The sequence below is a fragment of the Trachypithecus francoisi genome, unplaced genomic scaffold (genome assembly GCF_009764315.1).
Source record: "Trachypithecus francoisi isolate TF-2019V2 unplaced genomic scaffold, Tfra_2.0 Lachesis_group16, whole genome shotgun sequence".
Lineage (NCBI taxonomy): Eukaryota > Metazoa > Chordata > Mammalia > Primates > Cercopithecidae > Trachypithecus > Trachypithecus francoisi.
Genome location: NW_022681461.1, coordinates 31607854 through 31628257, shown reverse-complemented (window position 1 = coordinate 31628257; position 20404 = coordinate 31607854). Strand labels below are relative to the sequence as shown.

Here is a 20404-nt window from a genome sequence, read left to right as displayed (position 1 = left end):
GTTGAATGGTAGGGAAAATACGGGTTCCTTGCTTTCTGAAGAAACCCTTTCTATGTGCAACGAAATTAAGGAGCAGAAGCAGCTGAGAGAAAACTCAGTATCTCCTTTAACAAATCAGGGGCTTAAAGGAAAAGAAGACAAGGAGGCCGGGCGCGGCGGCTCAAGCCTGTAATCCCAGCACTTTGGGAGGCCGAGACGGGTGGATCACGAGGTCAGGAGATCGAGACCATCCTGGTCTACACGGTGAAACCCCGTCTCTAATAAAAAATACAAAAAAAAAAAAAACTAGCCGGGCGAGATGGCGGGCGCCTGTAGTCCCAGCTACTCGGGAGGCTGAGGCAGGAGAATGGCGTAAACCCGGGAGGCGGAGCTTGCAGTGAGCCGAGATCGCGCCACTGCACTCGAGCCTGGGCAACAGAGCGAGACTCCGTCTCAAAAAAAAAAAAAAAAAAAAAAAAGAAGACAAGGAACATAAATTTCCAGGTCCTCTTTAAAAGAAGAGGAAGATGGACTTTTTAAGAAAATAAGTATCTAGAAGCTTTAACCAAGCATAAACATGATTGAGGAAAAAAGCAATCATTGTTAGTTTTTTTTTTTTTTTAATCCACTGTAATTGGAAATACAATGTTTCCAGCAATGATATAAAGATAAATTGGGGCCAGATGGGGTGGCTTATGGCTGTAATCCCAACACTTTGGAAGGCTGAGGCGGGCAGATCACTTGAGGCCAGGCGTTTGAGACCAGCCTGGCCAACATGGTGAAACCCTAACTCTACTAAAAATACAAAATTTAGCCTGGCATGGTGGCGCATGACTGTAAACCCAGCTACTTGGGAGGCTGTGGCATGAGAATCACTTGTACCCGGGAGGTGGAGGATGCAGTGAACCAAGATCCTGACATTGAACTCCAGCCTGGGCAACACAGTGAGACTCTGCCTCAAAAAAAAAAAAAAAAAAGGAAAGAAAGAAAGAAAGAAAATTGGCTTATTGTTTAAAAAAATAGAGACAAAAATTGTAGCAAGAATGGGTTTCAATTATTTGTGAGAATTATTTATAATGGAAGGGAAGAACCCCAATTGGTGTCACCCCAAATCTCTGTTAGAAGAGCAAAGGTTATCTAAATCATGACACACTTACACATTGGAATATCATACAGCTATTAAAAAGAATGAGTTTCAAAGTGATTATAACCCTTTGCATGCTCACCAGCAATGTATAAATTCCAGTTGCTCCATTCTTGTTAATGCTCTCTACTGTCAATCTTTTTAACTGTAGCCATTCTAGTAGCTATGTAGTGGTATTTCATTGTGGCTTTATCTTGCTTTTCTCTGATGAGAGATGTTGAACACCTTTACATGTGCTTATTGGCCATTCATACATCTTCCTTTGTAAAGTGTCTGTTCAAATCTTTTGCCCATAGTTTTATTGCGTAGCTTGTTTGTTTGTTGAATTGTAAGAGATCTTTACATATAAAAATTCAAGGGACACGCCCTTTTTCAGGTATATGCTGTGAATATTTTCTCCTAGTCTTTGGCTTGCCTTGTCATTTTCTTAACCATCTCCTTCAAAGAGCAAAGGTTTTTAATCTTGAAGAAGTATATTTTATCAACATTTTCTTTAATGGTTCACGTTTTTGTGTCCTGTTTAAGAAATCTTTATCTAATTCAATACCACAAAAATTTTCTCCTATATTTTTTCTAGAAATGTAATCTTTTATTTCTTAATTTTATGATCCATTTTTATTCATTTTAAGTTAGCTTTTGTGCATGGTATGAGGTAAAGGTTGAGGTTCATTTTTATTCCCATACAGATATTCAGTTGCTTATCATCGTATAAAGCTAAATCCTTACCATATATAGAAATCTCATTTCTCAGTATTCACCTAAGAGGATTGAAAACATGTTCACACAAAGATTTGTGTGTCAATGTTCACAGCAGCCTTATTTTTAATAGCCAAGAACTGGAAACAACATTTAGAAAAGGCACAAAAATACCGTAACAGAAATGAATTTCAAAAACTTTGTTAATTGAAAGAAATCAGACACAAAAGACTACATAATGTGTGATTCCACGTATATGAGGTCCTAGAAAAAGTAAAGCTACAGTGACAGAAAGCAGATCAGTGGTTGCCTGAGGTTGGGGGTGAGGGAAAGAGCCTGACTGCAAATGGGTATGAGTATACCTTTTAGGGTGTTGAAATGTTCTATATCTTATGTTACTGTACACAGTACCATAACTCTACTTTTACAATAAACACATTTTATTGTTTGGGAATTATATCTTAATCAATGTGGGGCAAAGATACGTAACAAGGAGAGAATGGAAAGGAAGTAAATTAAATATTAAAGAGTGATTCTTTCTGGAGAATTAACTGTTTTTGCATTATGTAATGCACCTCTTCCTGATAATTTTCTTTGTTCTGAAGTCTGGTTTGTCTGATATTAATACAGTTACTCCAGCTTTCTTTTGATTAATGTTAGCATGGTAGATCATTCACCATCCTTTTGCTTTTAATCTGTACATGTCTTTATATTTAAGGTGAGTTTCTTATAGTCAACACAGAGCTGAGTCCTGTTTTTTGGTATACTTTGACAGTTTGTGTCTTTTAATTTGGTATATTTAAAGTAATGTTTTAGGTCAGTGCAGTGGCTCATCCCTGTAATCCCAGCACTTTGGGAAGCTTGAGGCCAGTGGATTGCTTGAGCCCAGGAATTCAAGAGCAGCCTGGGAAACAAAATGAGACTTTGTTTCCACAAAAGGTTATTAGCTCAGTGTGGTGGCACACGCCTGTAGTCCCAGCTACTCAGGAGGCTGAGGTGGGAGGATCACTTGAGCCCAGGAGGTCGAGGCTACAGTGAGCCATGATCACACCACTTTACCCCAACCTGGGTGAGAGAGTGAGACCCTGCCTCAATAAATTAAGTAAATAAATAAATAAATAAATAAAAGTGTTGTTTCAGTGATTATTGATACAGTTGGATTAATACCTACCATATTTGTTACTGTTTTCCAGTTGTTGCCCTTGTTTTTTCTTTTTTTGTCTACTACTTTTTCTGCCTCCTCTGGTTTTGACTATTTTGTATGATTCTATTTTTCTCCTGTCTTAGCAGGTGAATTATACATTTTTTATTATTGCTTTTTTAGTGGTTGCTCTAGAGTTTTCAATGTACGTTTACAACTATTCCAATTTCACTTTCAAATAATACTAGACAACTACATGGGCAGTTTAAGTACCTTATAAAAAAGTGTTGCCATCTGCCACTGTCCATCCCTTATAACACTGTTGTCATTCATTTATCCATAAGCTAAAATCATGGAATACATTATTGCTATTATTATTTTGAACAAACTGTTACCTGTCTCTTAGGAATAAGAGAAATAAGCGGTTTTATTTTACTGTATTTCTTCTCTAATACTTCCTTTCTTTACCTAGATCCAAGTTTCTGACCTATAGCATTTTCCTGTTTTCTAAAGGAAACTTAACATTTCTTGCAAGGCAGGTTTACTGGTGATAAATTCCCTCAATTTTTGTTTGAGAAAGTTTTTATTTTTCCTTCACTTTTGAAGGATAACTTCTCTGGGTATAGAATTCTTGGTTGGTGATTCTTTCAACACTAAGTGTTTTATTCCACTCTCTTCTTGCTTGCATGGTTTCTTTTTTTTTTTTTTTATACTTTAAGTTCTAGGGTACATGTGCATAACGTGCAGGTTGTTACATATGTATACTTGTGCCATGTTGGTGTGCTGCACCCATCAACTCGTCAGCACCCATCAATTCGTCATTTATATCAGGTATAACTCCCAATGCAATCCCTCCCCCCTCCCCCCTCCCCATGATAGGCCCCGATGTGTGATGTTCCCCTTCCCGAGTCCAAGCGATCTCATTGTTCAGTTCCCACCTATGAGTGAGAACATGCGGTGTTTGGTTTCCTGTTCTTGTGATAGTTTGCTAAGAATGATGGTTTCCAGCTGCATCCATGTCCCTACAAAGGACACAAACTCATCCTTTTTTATGGCTGCATCATATTCCATGGTATATATGTGCCACATTTTCTTAATCCAGTCTGTCACAGATGGACATTTGGGTTGATTCCAAGTCTTTGCTATTGTGAATAGTGCCGCAATAAACATGCGTGTGCATATGTCTTTATAGCAGCATGATTTATAATCCTTTGGGTATATACCCAGTAGTGGGATGGCTGGGTCATATGGTACATCTAGTTCTAGATCCTTGAGGAATCGCCATACTGTTTTCCATAACGGTTGAACTAGTTTACAATCCCACCAACAGTGTAAAAGTGTTCCTATTTCTCCACATCCTCTCCAGCACCTGTTGTTTCCTGACTTTTGAATGATTGCCATTCTAACTGGTGTGAGATGGTATCTTACTGTGGTTTTGATTTGCATCTCTCTGATGGCCAGTGATGATGTGCATTTTTTCATGTGTCTGTTGGCTGTATGAATGTCTTCTTTTGAGAAATGTCTGTTCATATCCTTTGCCCACTTTTTGATGGGGTTGTTTTTTTCTTGTAAATTTGTTTGAGTTCTTTGTAGATTCTGGATATTAGCCCTTTGTCAGATGAGTAGGTTGCAAAAATGTTCTCCCATTCTGTAGGTTGCCTGTTCACTCTGATGGTAGTTTCTTTTGCTGTGCAGAAGCTCTTTAGTTTAATTAGATCCCATTTGTCAATTTTGGCTTTTGTTGCCGTTGCTTTTGGTGTTTTAGACATGAAGCCCTTGCCCGTGCCTATGTCCTGAATGGTACTACCTAGGTTTTCTTCTAGGGTTTTTATGGTATTAGATATAACATTTAAGTCTCTAATCCATCTTGAATTAATCTTCATATAAGGAGTAAGGAAAGGATCCAGTTTCAGCTTTCTACTTATGGCCAGCCAATTTTCCCAGCACCATTTATTAAATAGGGAATCCTTTCCCCATTTCTTGTTTCTCTCAGGTTTGTCAAAGATCAGATGGCTGTAGATATGTGGTATTATTTCTGAGGACTTTGTTCTGTTCCATTGGTCTATATCTCTGTTTTGGTACCAGTACCATGCTGTTTTGGTTACTGTAGCCTTGTAGTATAGTTTGAAGTCAGGTAGCGTGATGCCTCCAGCTTTGTTCTTATGACTTAGGATTGTCTTGGCAATGCGGGCTCTTTTTTGGTTCCATATGAACTTTAAAGCAGTTTTTTCCAATTCTGTGAAGAAAGTCATTGGTTGCTTGATGGGGATGGCATTGAATCTATAAATAACCTTGGGCAATATGGCCATTTTCACGATATTGATTCTTCCTATCCATGAGCATGGTATGTTCTTCCATTTGTTAGTGTCCTCTTTTATGTCACTGAGCAGTGGTTTGTAGTTCTCCTTGAAGAGGTCCTTGACATCCCTTGTAAGTTGGATTCCTAGGTATTTTATTCTCTTTGAAGCAATTGTGAATGGAAGTTCATTCCTGATTTGGCTCTCTGTTTGTTACTGGTGTATAAGAATGCTTGTGATTTTTGCACATTAATTTTGTATCCTGAGACTTTGCTGAAGTTGCTTATCAGCTTAAGGAGATTTGGGCTGAGACAATGGGGTTTTCTAAATATACAATCATGTCATCTGCAAACAGGGACAATTTGACTTCTTCTTTTCCTAACTGGATACCCTTTATTTCTTTCTCTTGCCTGATTGCCCTAGCCTGATTGCCCTAGCCAGAACTTCCAACACTATGTTGAATAGGAGTGGTGAGAGAGGGCATCCCTGTCTTGTGCCAGTTTTCAAAGGGAATTTTTCCAGTTTTTGCCCATTCAGTATGATATTGGCTGTGGGTCTGTCATAAATAGCTCTTATTATTTTGAGGTACGTTCCATCAATACCGAATTTATTGAGCGTTTTTAGCATGAAGGGCTGTTGAATTTTGTCAAAGGCCTTTTCTGCATCTATTGAGATAATCATGTGGTTCTTGTCTTTGGTTCTGTTTATATGCTGGATTACGTTTATTGATTTGCGAATGTTGAACCAGCCTTGCATCCCAGGGATGAAGCCCACTTGATCATGGTGGATAAGCTTTTTGATGTGCTGCTGAATCCAGTTTGCCAGTATTTTATTGAGGATTTTTGCATCGATGTTCATCAGGGATATGGGTCTAAAATTCTCTTTATTTGTTGTGTCTCTGCCAGGCTTGGGTATCAGGATGATGTTGGCCTCATAAAATGAGTTAGGGAGGATTCCCTCTTTTTCTATTGATTGGAATAGTTTCAGAAGGAATGGTAGCAGCTCCTCCTTGTACCTCTGGTAGAATTCAGCTGTGAATCCATCTGGTCCTGGACTTTTTTTGGTTGGTAGGCTATTAATTATTGCCTCAATTTCAGAGCCTGCTATTGGTCTATTCAGGGATTCAACTTCTTCCTGGTTTAGTCTTGGAAGAGTGTAAGTGTCCAGGAAATTATCCATTTCTTCTAGATTTTCTAGTTGATTTGCATAGAGGTGTTTATAGTATTCTCTGATGGTAGTTTGTATTTCTGTGGGGTCGGTGGTGATATCCCCTTTATTATTTTTTATGGCGTCTATTTGATTCCTCTCTCTTTTCTTCTTTATTAGTCTTGCTAGTGGTCTGTCAATTTTGTTGATTTTTTCAAAAAACCAACTCCTGGATTCATTGATTTTTTGGAGGGTTTTTTGTGTCTCTATCTCCTTCAGTTCTGCTCTGATCTTAGTTATTTCTTGCCTTCTGCTAGCTTTCGAATGTGTTTGCTCTTGCTTCTCCAGTTCTTTTAATTGTGATGTTAGAGTGTCAATTTTAGATCTTTCCAGCTTTCTCTTGTGGGCATTTAGTGCTATAAATTTCCCTGTACACACTGCTTTAAATGTGTCCCAGAGATTCTGGTATGTTGTATCTTTGTTCTCATTGGTTTCAAAGAACATCTTTATTTCTGCCTTCATTTCGTTATGTACCCAGTAGTCATTCAGGAGTAGGTTGTTCAGTTTCCATGTAGTTGAGCGGTTTTGATTGAGTTTCTTAGTCCTGAGTTCTAGTTTGATTGCACTGTGGTCTGAGAGAGTTTGTTATAATTTCAGTTCTTTTACATTTGCTGAGGAGTGCTTTACTTCCAATGATGTGGTCAATTTTGGAATAAGTGCGATGTGGTGCTGAGAAGAATGTATGTTCTGTTGATTTGGGGTGGAGAGTTCTATAGATGTCTATTAGGTCCGCTTGGTGCAGAGATGACTTCAATTCCTGGATATCCTTGTTAACTTTCTGTCTCGTTGATCTGTCTAATGTTGACAGTGGAGTGTTGAAGTCTCCCATTATTATTGTATGGGAGTCTAAGTCTCTTTGTAAGTCTCTAAGGGCTTGATTTATGAATCTGGGTGCTCCTGTATTGGGTGCATATATATTTAGGATAGTTAGCTCTTCCTGTTGAATTGATCCCTTTACCATTATGTAATGGCCTTCTTTGTCTCTTTTGATCTTTGATGGTTTAAAGTCTATTTTATCAGAGACTGGGATTGCAACCCCTGCTTTTTTTTGTTCTCCATTTGCTTGGTAGATCTTCCTCCATCCCTTTATTTTGAGCCTATGTATGTCTCTGCATGTGAGATGGGTCTCCTGAATACAGCAGACTGATGGGTCTTGACTCTTTATCCAGTTTGCCAGTCTGTGTCTTTTCATTGGAGCATTTAGTCCATTAACATTTAAGGTTAATATTGTTATGTGTGAACTTGATCCTGCCATTATGATATTAACTGGTTATTTTGCTCGTTAGTTGATGCAGTTTCTTCCTAGCCTCGATGGTCTTTACATTTTGGCATATTTTTGCAATGGCTGGTACCGGTTGTTCCTTTCCATGTTTAGGGCTTCCTTCAGGGTCTCTTGTAAGGCAGGCCTGGTGGTGACAAAATCTCTAAGCATTTGCTTATCTGTAAAGGATTTTATTTCTCCTTCACTTATGAAACTTAGTTTGGCTGGGTATGAAATTCTGGGTTTAAAATTCTTTTCTTTAAGAACGTTGAATATTGGCCCCCACTCTCTCCTGGCTTGTAGAGTTTCTGCCGAGATATCTGCTGTTAGTCTGATAGGCTTCCCTTTGTGGGTAACCCGACCTTTCTCTCTGGCTGCCCTTAAGATTTTTTCCTTCATTTCAACTTTGGTGAATCTGGCAATTATGTGTCTTGGAGTTGCTCTTCTGGAGGAGTATCTTTGTGGCGTTCTCTGTATTTCCTGAATTTGAATGTTGGCCTGCCCTACCAGGCTGGGGAAGTTCTCCTGGATGATATCCTGCGTGTTTTCCAACTTGGTTCCATTTTCCCCCTCACTTTCAGGCACCCCAATCAGATGTAGATTTGGTCTTTTTACATAATCCCATACTTCTTGCAGGCTTTGTTCATTTCTTTTTCTTCTTTTTTCTTTTGGTTTCTCTTCTCGCTTCATTTCATTCATTTGATCCTCAATCGCTGATACTCTTTCTTCCAGTTGATCGAGTTGGTTACTGAAGCTTGTGGATTTGTCACGTATTTCTCGTGTCATGGTTTTCATCTTTGTCATTTCATTTATGACCTTCTCTGCATTAATTATTCTAGCTATCAATTCTTCCACTCTTTTTTCAAGATTTTTAGTTTCTTTGCGCTGGGTACGTCATTCCTCCTTTAGCTCTGAGAAGTTTGATGGACTGAAGCCTTCTTCTCTCATTTTGTCAAAGTCATTCTCTGACCAGCTTTGATCCGTTGCTGGCGATGAGCTGTGCTCCTTTGCAGGGGGAGATGCGATCTTATTTTTTGAATTTCCAGCTTTTCTGCCCTGCTTCTTCCCCATTTTCGTGGTTTTATCTGCCTCTGGTCTTTCATGATGGTGACGTACTGATAGGGTTTTGGTATAGGTGTTCTTCCTGTTTGATAGTTTTGCTTCTAATAGTCAGGACCCTCAGCTGTAGGTCTGTTGGAGATTGCTTGAGGTCCACTCCAGACCCTGTTTGCCTGGGTATCAGCAGCAGAGGTTGCAGAAGATAGAATATTGCTGAACAGCGAGTGTACCTGTCTGATTCTTAATTTGGAAGCTTCCTCTCAGGGGTGTACTCCACCCTGTGAGGTGTGGGGTGTCAGACTGCCCCTAGTGGGGGATGTCTCCCAGTTAGGCTACTCAGGGGTCAGGGACCCACTTGAGCAGGCAGTCTGTCCCTTCTCAGATCTCAACCTCCATCTTGGGAGATCCACTGCTCTCTTTTTTTTTTTTTTTTTTGAGACGGAGTCTCGATCTGTCGCCCAGGCTGGAGTGCAGTGGCTCAGCTCACTGCAAGCTCTGCCTCCCGGGTTCACACCATTCTCCTGCCTCAGCCTCCCGAGTAGCTGGGACTACAGGTGCCCGCCATCTCGCCCGGCTAATTTTTTTTTTGTATTTTTTAAGTGGAGACGGGGTTTCACTGTGTTAGCCAGGATGGTCTCGACCTCCTGACCTCATGATCCGCCCGACTCGGCCTCCCAAAGTGCTGGGATTACAGGCTTGAGCCACCGCGCCCGGCCCACTGCCCTCTTCAAAGCTGTCAGACAGAGTCGTTCGCATCTGCACAGGCCTCTGCTGCTTCCCCTTTTGTTGTTTAGCTGTGCCCTGTCCCCAGAGGTGGAGTCTACAGAGACAGGCAGGTTTCCTTGAGCTGCTGTGAGCTCCACCCAGTTTGAGCTTCCCAGTGGCTTTGTTTACCTACTTAAGCCTCAGCAATGGCGGGCGCCCCTCCCCCAGCCTGGCTGCTGCCATTTCGGTTAGATTGCAGACTGCTGTGCTAGCAATGAGGGAGGCTCCGTGGGCGTGGGACCCTCCCGGTTAGGTGTGGGTATAATCTCCTGGTGTGCCCGTTTGCTTAAAGTGCAGTATTGGGGTGGGAATTACCCGATTTTCCAGGTGTTGTGTGTCTCAGTTCCCCTGGCTAGGAAAAGGGATTCCCTTCCCCCTTGCGCTTCCCAGGTGAGGCAATGCCTTGCCCTGCTTCAGCTCTTGCTGGTCGGGCTGCAGCAGCTGACCAGCACCAATTGTCCGGCACTCCCCAGTGAGATGACCCCAGTACCTCATTTGAAAATGCAGAAATCACCAGTCTTCTGTGTCACTCGCGCTGGGAGTTGGAGACTGGAGCTGTTCTATTCGGCCATCTTGCTCCGCCCCCCTCGCTTGCATGGTTTCTGAAGAGAAGTCTAATGTAATTCTTACACTTGCTCCTCTATAGGTAAGGCGTTTTCCCTGCTTTGGCTTCCTTCAATATTTTTTCTGTTTCTTTGATTTTCTGCAGTTTAATTATGATATGCCTAGATGTAGAATTTTTTTTTTTTTTTTTTTTTTTTAATCTTGGTGTCCTCTGAGCTTTCTGGATCTGTAGTTTGGTATTTATCATTAGTATGGGAAATTCTCAGACACTAGTGATTCAAATATTCTGTTCCTTTTTCTTTCTCCTTCTGGTATATCCATTATGCATATGTTATCCCTTTTATACTTGTTCTATTGTTCTTGGATGTTCTGTTCTTTTTTTTGGCTTTTTGGGATTTTTTTTTTTATTTCAGTTTTGGGAGTTCCTAATTCTTTCCTTGGCTGTGTCCAGCCTACTAATGAGCTCAGCAGAGACATTCTTTATTTTTGTTACAGTAATTTTGATTTCTAGCATTTCCTTTTGATTCTTAGAGTCTTCATTTACCTGTTTACATTACCCATCTGTTCTTTCATGATGTTGTTTATCTTTTCATTAGAACACTTAGCATATTAATTATAGTTGTTTTAAATTTATGGTTAACATCTCTGCCATATCTGAGTCTGGTTCTGAGTCTAACATCTCTGCCATATCTGAGTCTGGATCTTCAAAATATGGTTTTTTTTCTTTTTTTTTTTTTAGTGTAATTTTTTGTTTCAAGCCACACAGGATGTACAGGGTAGAAAGAACTGAGATAAACAGGCCTTAGTGTGAGGTTTTATGTTTATCTGGCTAGGGGTTAGGCTGTTTTTACTGGTTGCTGTAGCTGTATCTGAAGTTAAACTTTCCTCTGGTGTCCTTGTTTTTGTCTTTCTTGTTGCTTTTGAGTTTCTTTAGAGATTTTAAAAATATCACCTGCGATGTATAGTCCTTTCCATTGTATTGCCCTGTTATTATACAGGAGCCCTATTGATGTGGTGATGAGGCGTTAGGAGGAGAAAAAGCATTTGATTGTCTTATAATTAGGTCTGAGTCTCTTAGTGAGCCTGTGCACCTGGGTTGTGACCTTCATGAGTGCTTCTCAGTTTTGTTTTGCCCCCGTAAGAGAGACAGGAAGGCTAGATAATACTCTAGTTGGGATTTCCCTTCCTCCACATGGGTTAGGCTTTGGTACAATAGTTTCTCTTGAAGGCAGGCCTGTTAAGAAGAACAATATATTCTGGTGTATGTTTAAATGTTTGCTTTTCCCTTCCCACTGCTGGAAATACAAAGTGATACTGTTCTCATCTTCTATGAGAATCTAATAAGGCTCCTGGGGGTAAAACTCACAAAGGATGGATCCCCTGGAGTTTTTTACTCTCAAACTGTCCACACAGAACCTCCAGAAATTCATTAGTTATAGATTAAGTTTTCCTCCTCTGGTATTGGCGAGTTTGCTATTCTTGGACTTCTCCTCCTGTAGGTCATGATTCTATGTATCCACCTGATACGGTTTGGGTTTGTGTCCAAATCTCATGTCAAATTGTAATCTCCAATGTTGGAGAAGGGGCCTAGTGGGAGGTGGCTGGATCTTGGGAGTGGATTTCCCCCTTGCAGTGCTCATGATAGTGAGTGAGTTCTCACAAGATTTGGATGTTTGAAAGTGTGTAGCACCATCCCACTCACTCTCTTCCTCTTGCTTCTGCCGTGTGAGACATGCTTGCTTCCCCTTCACCACCCGCCATAATTGTAAGTTTCCTGAGGCTTCCTCAGCCATGCTTCCTGTACAGCCTGTGGAATCATGAGCCAATTAAACCCCTTTTCTTTATAAATAACCCAGTCTTAGATAGTTCTCAATAGCAGTGTGAGAACAAACTAATACAGAAAATTGGTGCAGAGAGTGGGGTATTAATATAAAGGTACATGAAAATGTGCAAGCAACCTTGGAACTGGGTAATGGACAGATGTTGGAACAGCTCAGAGGGCTCAGAAGGAGACAGGAAGATGAAGAAAAGTATTCGAACTTCCTAGAGACTTGTTAAATTGTTGAAACAAAAATGCTAATAGTGATATGGACAATGAAATCCAGGCTGAGGTTGTCTCCAGTGAAGATGAGGAACACACTGGGAACTGAAGTAAAGGTCACTCTTGCTACGCTGTAGCAAAAAGACTAGTGGCACTGTGCCCCTGATCTGGGGATTTGTGGAACTTTGAACTTGAGAGAGATGATTTAGGGTACCTGGCAGAAGACATTTCTAAGCAGCAAGGCATTCAAGAAGTAGCTTGGCTGCTTCTAACAGCACATGTGCATATGTGTGTACAAAGAGATGATCTGAAACTGGAACTTAAAAGGGAAGCAGAGCATAAAAGTTTAGAAAAGTTTTCTAAACTGTCTCTTCCGCTTCAGCGGGACCATGTAGTAGAAAAGAAAAACCCATTTTCTGGGGAGGAATTCAAGTCAGCTGCAGAAATTTGCGTAAGTAAAGAGGAGCTGAATGTTAACAGCCAAGATAATGGAGAAAATGCTTGAAGGCATTTCAGAGACCTTTGTGGCAGCCCCTCCCATCACAGGCCAAGAGGCCTAGAAGGGAAGAATGATTTCATGGGCCAGGCCCAGGGCCCTGATACCCTGCCCCACCTCAGGACACTGCTGCCTACATCCCAGCTGCTCCAGCTCCAGCCATGGCTAAAAGGGCCCCAGATGTGTCTCAGGCTGGTGCTCTAGAGGGTGCAAGTCATAAGCCTTGGTGGCTTTCATGTGGTATTAAGCCTGCAGGTACACAGAGGGCAAGAGTTGAGGCTTGGGAGCCTCTGCATAGATTTCAGAGGATATATGAAAATGTCTGGATGTTCAGGCAGAAGTTTGCTGCAGGAGTAGAGCCCTTATGGACAACCTCTACTAGGGCAGTGCAGAGGGGAAATGTGGGTTTGGAACCCCCACTTAGAGTCCCCACTGGGGCACTGCCTAGTGGAGCTGTGAGAAGAGGGCAACCGTTCTCCAGACCCCAGAATGGTAGACCCACGGACAACTTGAACTGTGCACCTGGAAAAGCCACAGGTACTCAATGGCAGCACCTGAGAGCAGCCATGGGAGCTGAGTACTACAGAGCCACAGGGGCGGGGCTGCCCAAGGCCTTAAGAGCCCATCCCTTGTATTGGTGTGGCCTGGATATAAGACATGAAGTCAAACAAAATTATTTTGGAGCTTAAGATTTAATGACTATCCTGCTGGGTTTTGGATTTGCATGGGTCCTGTAACCCCTTTGTTTTGGCCAATTTCTCCTATTTGGAATGGGAGTATTAAGCCAATGCCTGTACCTCCACTGTATCTTGGAAGTAACTAACTTGTTTTTTATTTTACTTGTCTTAGAGAGACTTTGGACTGTGGACTTTTGAGTTAATGCTGAAATGAATTAAGACTTTGAGGGACTGTTGAGAAATGAGGATTATATTTTGCAATGTGAGGAGGACATGAGATTTGGGAGGGGTTGGGTGGATTTATATGGTTTGGATTTGTTTCCCTGCCCAAATCTCATGTCAAATTATAATTCCCAATTTTGAAGGAGAACCCTGGTGGGAGGTGATTGAATCATGGGGGCAGATTTCCCCCTTGCTGTTCTCATGATAGTTCTCACAGGATCTGGTTGTTTAAAAGAATATGGGAAGGTAGCACCTTCCCCTTTGCTCTCTTCCTACTGTTTCTGCCATGTAAGATGTGCCTGTTTCCCCTTCACCGTCCACCATGATTATACGTTTCCTGAGGCCTTCTCAGTCATGCTTCCTGTACAGCCTGTGAAATGGTGAGCCAATTTCAACCCCTTTTCTTTATAAATTACCCCGTTCCAGGTGGTTCTTCAGAGCACTGCAGGAATGGACTAATATACTGCCTATCTCTTCTGCTTTGGGGGCAGTGGTTTGCTCTGTGAACTCAGTTCTTTGATAAATCTCACAAGAGTTGTTAATTTTCAGTTCATTCAGCTTTTTTCTGGTTGTACTTGTTGTGTGTGAGAGCTAACTTCCAAGTTCCATACAAGCTGTACCCAAAACTGGAAGTCCCCAGTGATTCTCTCTGAGTGGTAATATTATTTTTTTCCTTTGTACTTTTCTTTCACTCTTTTCTCTCTGAGTAGTAATATGAGTGATTCTGAGTGATAATATTATGAGTAAATTTTTTTCTTTGTACTTTTCTTACTTTCCATCTTTTCTACAATCCATTTTATAATTAAAAAGTTAAAGTGTTCTTTATAATAGAGAAAAAAAAACAGTGAATTCAATATCTGTTGACTTGGAGGAAAATACTCAATGTACTGTTAAGCAAGAAAGGCAAGTTGCAGAGAATAGTATAGTACCTAAAAAAAAAAAAAGAATAAAACCCTGAAACATCCTTAAAGTAGAGCTGAGAGCTAAAGCCATCTACCCTCACAAAGTTTACTGGCTACATTAAAATTACTTTCCTATTCCATTGTCTTTATTATTATACTATTCCAGGAGACTCTTACTTAGGCAAGTTATTCTCAAAATTCTCACCTTGCTATTTCCACAAATTTTAAACTATATAATGACCTGCCCTAGCCAAATCTCTGTATTGACACACTTTAAATTTCAATAAAATCTTATCTTGACCTCCTTCAAAGAAACTACCAGACTCCATCAAGGTGGTGGCCTCCCTTACCACAGCAAACAATACAACTTAATCTTATTATCAGGTTATATGTTATTTTTTGTTGTTGTTGTTGAGATGGAGTCTCACTGTGTTGCCAAGGCTGGAGTGCAGTGGTGTGATCTCAGCTCACTGCAACCTCTGCATCCTGGGTTTGAGCAATTCTTGTGCCCCAGCCTCTCAAGTAGCTGGGATTACAGGCGTGCACCAACATGCCTGGCTAATTTTTGTATTTTTAGGAGAGATGGGGGTTTCACCATGCTGGCCAGGCTGGTCTTGAACTTTTTACCTCAAGTGATCCACCTGCCTTGGCCTCCCAAAATGCTGGGATTACAGGCATGATCCACTGCACCAGTCTCAGGTTGTATTGAGACAATTGGGAAAGTGGCATTTGACAGCCTCTATGCTTGTATGTGTTAATGTGTGCAAGAAGAAAGGTGTAGAAGTAACCACATCAGACTATTAAAGCTGACTGCCTGGTAGGCGTGGTGAATGCTAAATTAATTTTCTTTGTATTATTTCGCTAGTTGTGGTGGATACATGTCCATTTTATAATCCTAGAAGAGGAATTTAATTAAAATTTTTACAAGAGAATTAAGAAATACATGTATTTGCTTGAGGGACTATGGGTCTGTTCGCTTTGAGGTTTATAATCCCACAGTAAGCCTTGCTTCATAACTGCATTTGGGTTTACAGACAAAGAGGCCTCGTTCTTGTGTATAACAAAATTAGTGTTTAAAAACAGAAAACTTGCTTCCCTGTAGTCGCCAGACTTAGTTGCCTGTATTATTCAACTTAGCCCTTACGGAAACTGATGCAGAACACAAACACCTTCTTGCATAAAGGGGCTCAGGCATTTGGAACACGTCACTTGCCTTCCATGAAGCTCAGTATCCTAAACAACACCAGGGATGAATACAGTTCACCTGGACCAAGGTTTAGCAATTCTAGCCCTATCAGTCATTATTCTTCACCCTTTGCTCTATCATTTTTCATTACTCCTCCCCAAGCAAAACAGATTCACACACTATATGACAGTATATACAAGAAAGAACAGAAATTATATTTTATCTAGTTTGATGCAGGCTCTTACTCAGTACATTTTAAGAAAAGGATTAGATTTGCCCATTTCTTTAATAGTAAGATTGACTCCCAATATAAAATTCTTGTGGGAAAAACATTTATTCATAAAGGGAGAGTACATCCCTACCTTTCTGCTAAGTAAACCAATGATATTTCCCCCAAGCATTACACCACATCACTCTCAATGAAGGTTAAGTCAAGCACAAATGAAGATTGCTGCCTTGTAATGTAGGTGACAGAAAAGCCATTTCAGAGAGAGAAAAAAATATTCAGCCTTTCCTGTTATTCCCATTGATGTTGACTTTCTTTTTACAAGAATGACAATTGTGTGCTGGGTATATATGCCTGAACCAATGATCTGAATCAAGACCAGTATGGCCTCATATTGTTCCTCAGGAATGAAATAATAGAGATGATTAAAAGCCTGATAGACTAGTGGTTCTCAAACTTAAGCATATATCAGAATCACCTGGAGGACATGTTCTATTAGGGGGCCCCACCCTCAGAGTTTCTGATTCAGTAGGTCTGGGATGAGGCATGAGAATTTGCATTTCCATTTGCAAGCCGTGCTGATGCGGCTAGTTTGGAGACCACACTTTGAGAAACACTGATTTCAAAACTGTCAATGCTTGAAGGGCCCTTAAAAGCCAACTCCAGTCTATTTCTTGACATTGAGAATCTTTCTGGATGTTTTAATGACATTTAATTTACAAGTCATTTTTTCTAACATAATGCAAACCTTTGACAACACAACAGTATGTCTCAACTACATAGCTTGCAATTACAGGACGACTCACTTATTCACACATTATAGAGGAAATCAAAACTCAAATAAGGCTGTGGCAAAATCTAGAATAACCCACACATTTGACTCCCAATTCAGGGCCATGATCCTAATTTCTCATCTGAATAATTAAAGATAAATAAGCAGCCTTAGAGGGAAAAACGTCTTTTAAAACCTTTACATTCTTGCTACAGTATATCTGGTTGCAGTATATTCTGGCTATATAATCTCTCTAATGGGAAATGAAGAGGTTAATATTTAAATTAAGAGGTTCATATTTAAATTAAGAGGTTCAGCCCATTTTAAGGGTGTGACCTATGAAAATAGTCTGAGAATCGTTTCTGGTGGCATAACTCAGGCAGACCCAGCTGTGATGTGTGCCAACTCTGGTCCACGTAGCAGACTGACACTAGAGCTAAGAGGCCAGGCTGGCATAGGGGGCAGTCAGGAGCCTGTTCCTTCAGGTGGTAGGTAGCTCTACCCTCTCCACATGGGAAGTGCTTAGGCATGCTAGTCTGGTTGGATATGGAACTGGAGGACTTGAAGATAAAATTGCACACTAAGCATACTCTGTCCAGCACCTACAGAGATGATGAGGTGTAAAAACCTCTTTCTCAGAAAACTCTTGGTCTTATCAATGCATGGGGCAAACGTGAACTTGGTCACTATGTATACGTATAGCATTATATCTGATGGCAGTAGTGATATCTAAGTCAGTAGCCTTTAAAAGAAACCATGAGTAGCTGGGACCTAAGGGCCCCGTTCTGGCCCTTGCAGAGGACTGTGAAGGAAGAGCCAGAGTAGCAGGGCCCAGCCAAGAAAACTGGGTCTCAGTGGAAAGGCTCAGCCACGGAAACTAGAAACTAGAAACTTGAGCCAGGACTTGTCTGTAACCTCAATTGTGTCAGCAAGTGCCAGGTAAATGGGTGCCTGAAGCTTATCAACAGATCAGTTCTGGGCCTCACTCACTGGGGGGAGGTGGGGAAGCTCCAAGGAATATGGGGTCTGGAGTCAAACAAATCCAACTTTTGGTGCACAGCTCTTTGCTCTTCAATCTCTTCTTTGCGTTACCTTTATTTGTAAAATGGGAACAAGAACTACGCCTTCTGCACATGGTAGCCTGATACTCTTAGCTTCCTTCCTCTGTTCCTAAAAAACCTTTGACCTTGGAAAGAACTAGGTTGATGGGCTTAGCAACTAGAGCTGAACAAGATGTCTGCCACAACGTGGTAAACAGGTCCGCATATGCACATGCTCAGGATGGCCCGCCTTCTTGTTACTGCATGCTCACTCTGCTGCCACCTCACACCGGGAAGATCATCAGCTGAACCACCAGTCCCCCGCCGCCGAAGGAGAAGAGACTCCTGTTCTCAATGATCATCCCTGGCTCTCATTTCCGTTATAGCCAAGGAGAATACTACACCAAACATAGCAACAGAAGGATCAGAGAACATTCTTCACACAACAGAAATCCTGAACCACAAAGGCAGTAGTTTTGAGGGCTTTAGCAATAGCAATGCTTCTGAAGCCAAGGAGAGATTGCAAAGAGCACAAAAATATAGAAAATACAGAAATAGAAGCAGGGAAAGACGATTGTTTTCCCTGAACTGATACCAAATCATCTCAGTAAGAGAAATATGGGTATATTCTTCCGTGGAGGTCTCCAATCCTATTGCGGTTAGCAAATCCGAGAAACCAACCAAGAAGGGAAACTCCTCCTCCTGAATGCTCAGACTAACTGGAAATTAATACACGAACTGATATTTAGAGAGACAAAGAGGTTTCTCAGGAGGACTGTACTCTGTGTGGATCAAATTTCCTTCAAGATTCAAAGCAGGATACAGCATTGGCAAATATATAGAAAAGCAAATATTCTGGAGTTCTCCTTAGATAATTCTAAAAAAGGAAGCTTTCATCAATCCAGTAGTGTTGAAGGAAAACACTCCCATTTTGATCCTATCAACACCAGCTTAAAGAATGTGCCCATCTTTGTACTTTTTTTTTTTTTTTTTTGAGAACTTTAAAAAAGGATATTGAGAAATGTTACAATCAAACACAAAGTGTGAGCCTTGAAAAGATCCTGGCTAAAACCAAACAAATAGAAGATAATGTTAGGACATCTGGGAAAATGCGACTATGGCTTGTCTCTTAGCTATCAGGGAACTACTGTTTATTCCTTTTGGTATGCTATAGGATTGTGGTTGGCTATGAGATACCCTTATTCTTAGATTTGTGCTGAAATATTAGGTGTGAAGTATCATAATGATGGCAACTTATTTTCCAATGGTTTAGTAAAATAAAACAGGGTAGGGGTGAAATATTAATTATTGTTGAATCTCAGGTGGAGGGTATATAGGTGTTCACTGAACCAGTCTTTCAATGGAATATTTTTGAAATCTTTCAAAATCAAAAGACATAAATAGCAATACAGATTTTCCAACTAAGAAACAGAATTTAAGGCTGAGCAGGGACTTCATATTGCTTGGCCCGTGGCAGCATCTCTTCTGCTGTTTAATAGTTTAAAGTCATGGGTGCAACAGGTGCCCCTGGTGACACAGCTGGACCGCACCAAGGAGACTGGCTCTCTCAAGCTCTTTTTCCCTATCAAATGTTCTGTAGCAAGAGCCTGCCCAGCCCTCTACAGAAAACTGCCACTTCAGGCACAGGGGTTTCAATCCTCTAGAATTCAAAGAAACAGGCTGCATCTGTCGAGCTAAATTATCTCTTTATTAGGAAAGCACCAACACCACATTCTTCGAAATTACTGGAATTTTATTTGCCTCAGGCTTATGACTTGCAACCAAAGACATTGTGCAAAGAAAGCAAAGATTAAGTACACTTTAGGGAGAAGGAGACGATACACATTGGTAACATAGGAGATCAGGGTGACAAAAGCCATCCAATACACTATATAGATTGCAATATTCAATAGCGCTTTCAACAAAACTTTTTTAAAAATCAAGAGCAAAAAAATTAAGCAATGTTTACAGTAGACATAAATCTTATACAATTCAAAAAGCTTTTGTTCAGATCATAGAGCATAAAATGGAAAAATGTATATGCAGGTGAAATCTAACTACTGTACATTTATCACCTATTAAAGTTGCTTATATGTACCACAGTGTAAAAAAACAATACCGAACAAATAAAAACCTTGAAAATTGCCTGATGAAAAATAAAATAACCAGTGGCTTTTAATGGCTTCTCCTGGTTATCAGTGCTACAAAAGACAAAAATCTTCTCATCTGAACAGGTGATAAAACCAGGCACAATCAAACCGTTACCAAATTAGACCCACCCATAGAAATATACTATCCACCCACATATTTTCCATCAAAAGCTTTTTTGTGTTTCAATCTTTGAATCATTGAGGCCCATTTGGTCACAATATGTTACAAATATTTGTGTATGTGTGTTTTTTTTTTACACCATGATATCATATGTTTGTCTGGCACTATCCTAAAGCTAGTTTATAGACGATGATGATATAGAAACAACCCAGTGCCTGTATGACAAATGAACTCACTGGGTAGAAATGAGACAGGGGAGGAGGGAATTCAGTTCTACCAAGGAAAAACGTCCATACTGATCACTCATCATCCGTCCCACTTCCTTCTGACTGTTCCTAAAAGTAAAAATAAGATAAAATGAAGTAACATCACATGCAAGAAAAAGACAGTAAACAAACCATCAAGAGGCCATTAGGGAAAAAATGACATTTTAGAAACAACCCGCCAAATCTCTTTCCG

The 20404-nt window shown here is 40.6% G+C and overlaps 1 protein-coding gene across 5 annotated transcripts in view; it reads right to left on the bottom strand.

The window, feature by feature from the left end:
• Window positions 1-19372: 19372 nt before the first annotated feature.
• The window catches only part of SMARCA2 (SWI/SNF related, matrix associated, actin dependent regulator of chromatin, subfamily a, member 2), a 184017-nt gene continuing 182985 nt past the window's right edge, over window positions 19373-20404 (bottom strand). For 3 of the 5 annotated variants that reach the window (XR_004443442.1, XM_033237199.1, XM_033237200.1), the window contains one exon: window positions 19407-20280. Coding sequence is in view for 4 of the 5 variants with exons in the window: in XM_033237199.1 (XP_033093090.1) it covers window positions 20245-20280 (36 nt within the window). In the remaining variant the exon portion in view is untranslated. Of the gene's footprint in view, window positions 20281-20404 lie in introns of all 5 variants that reach the window. The other 2 variants (XM_033237201.1, XM_033237198.1) reach the window with 2 other exon arrangements.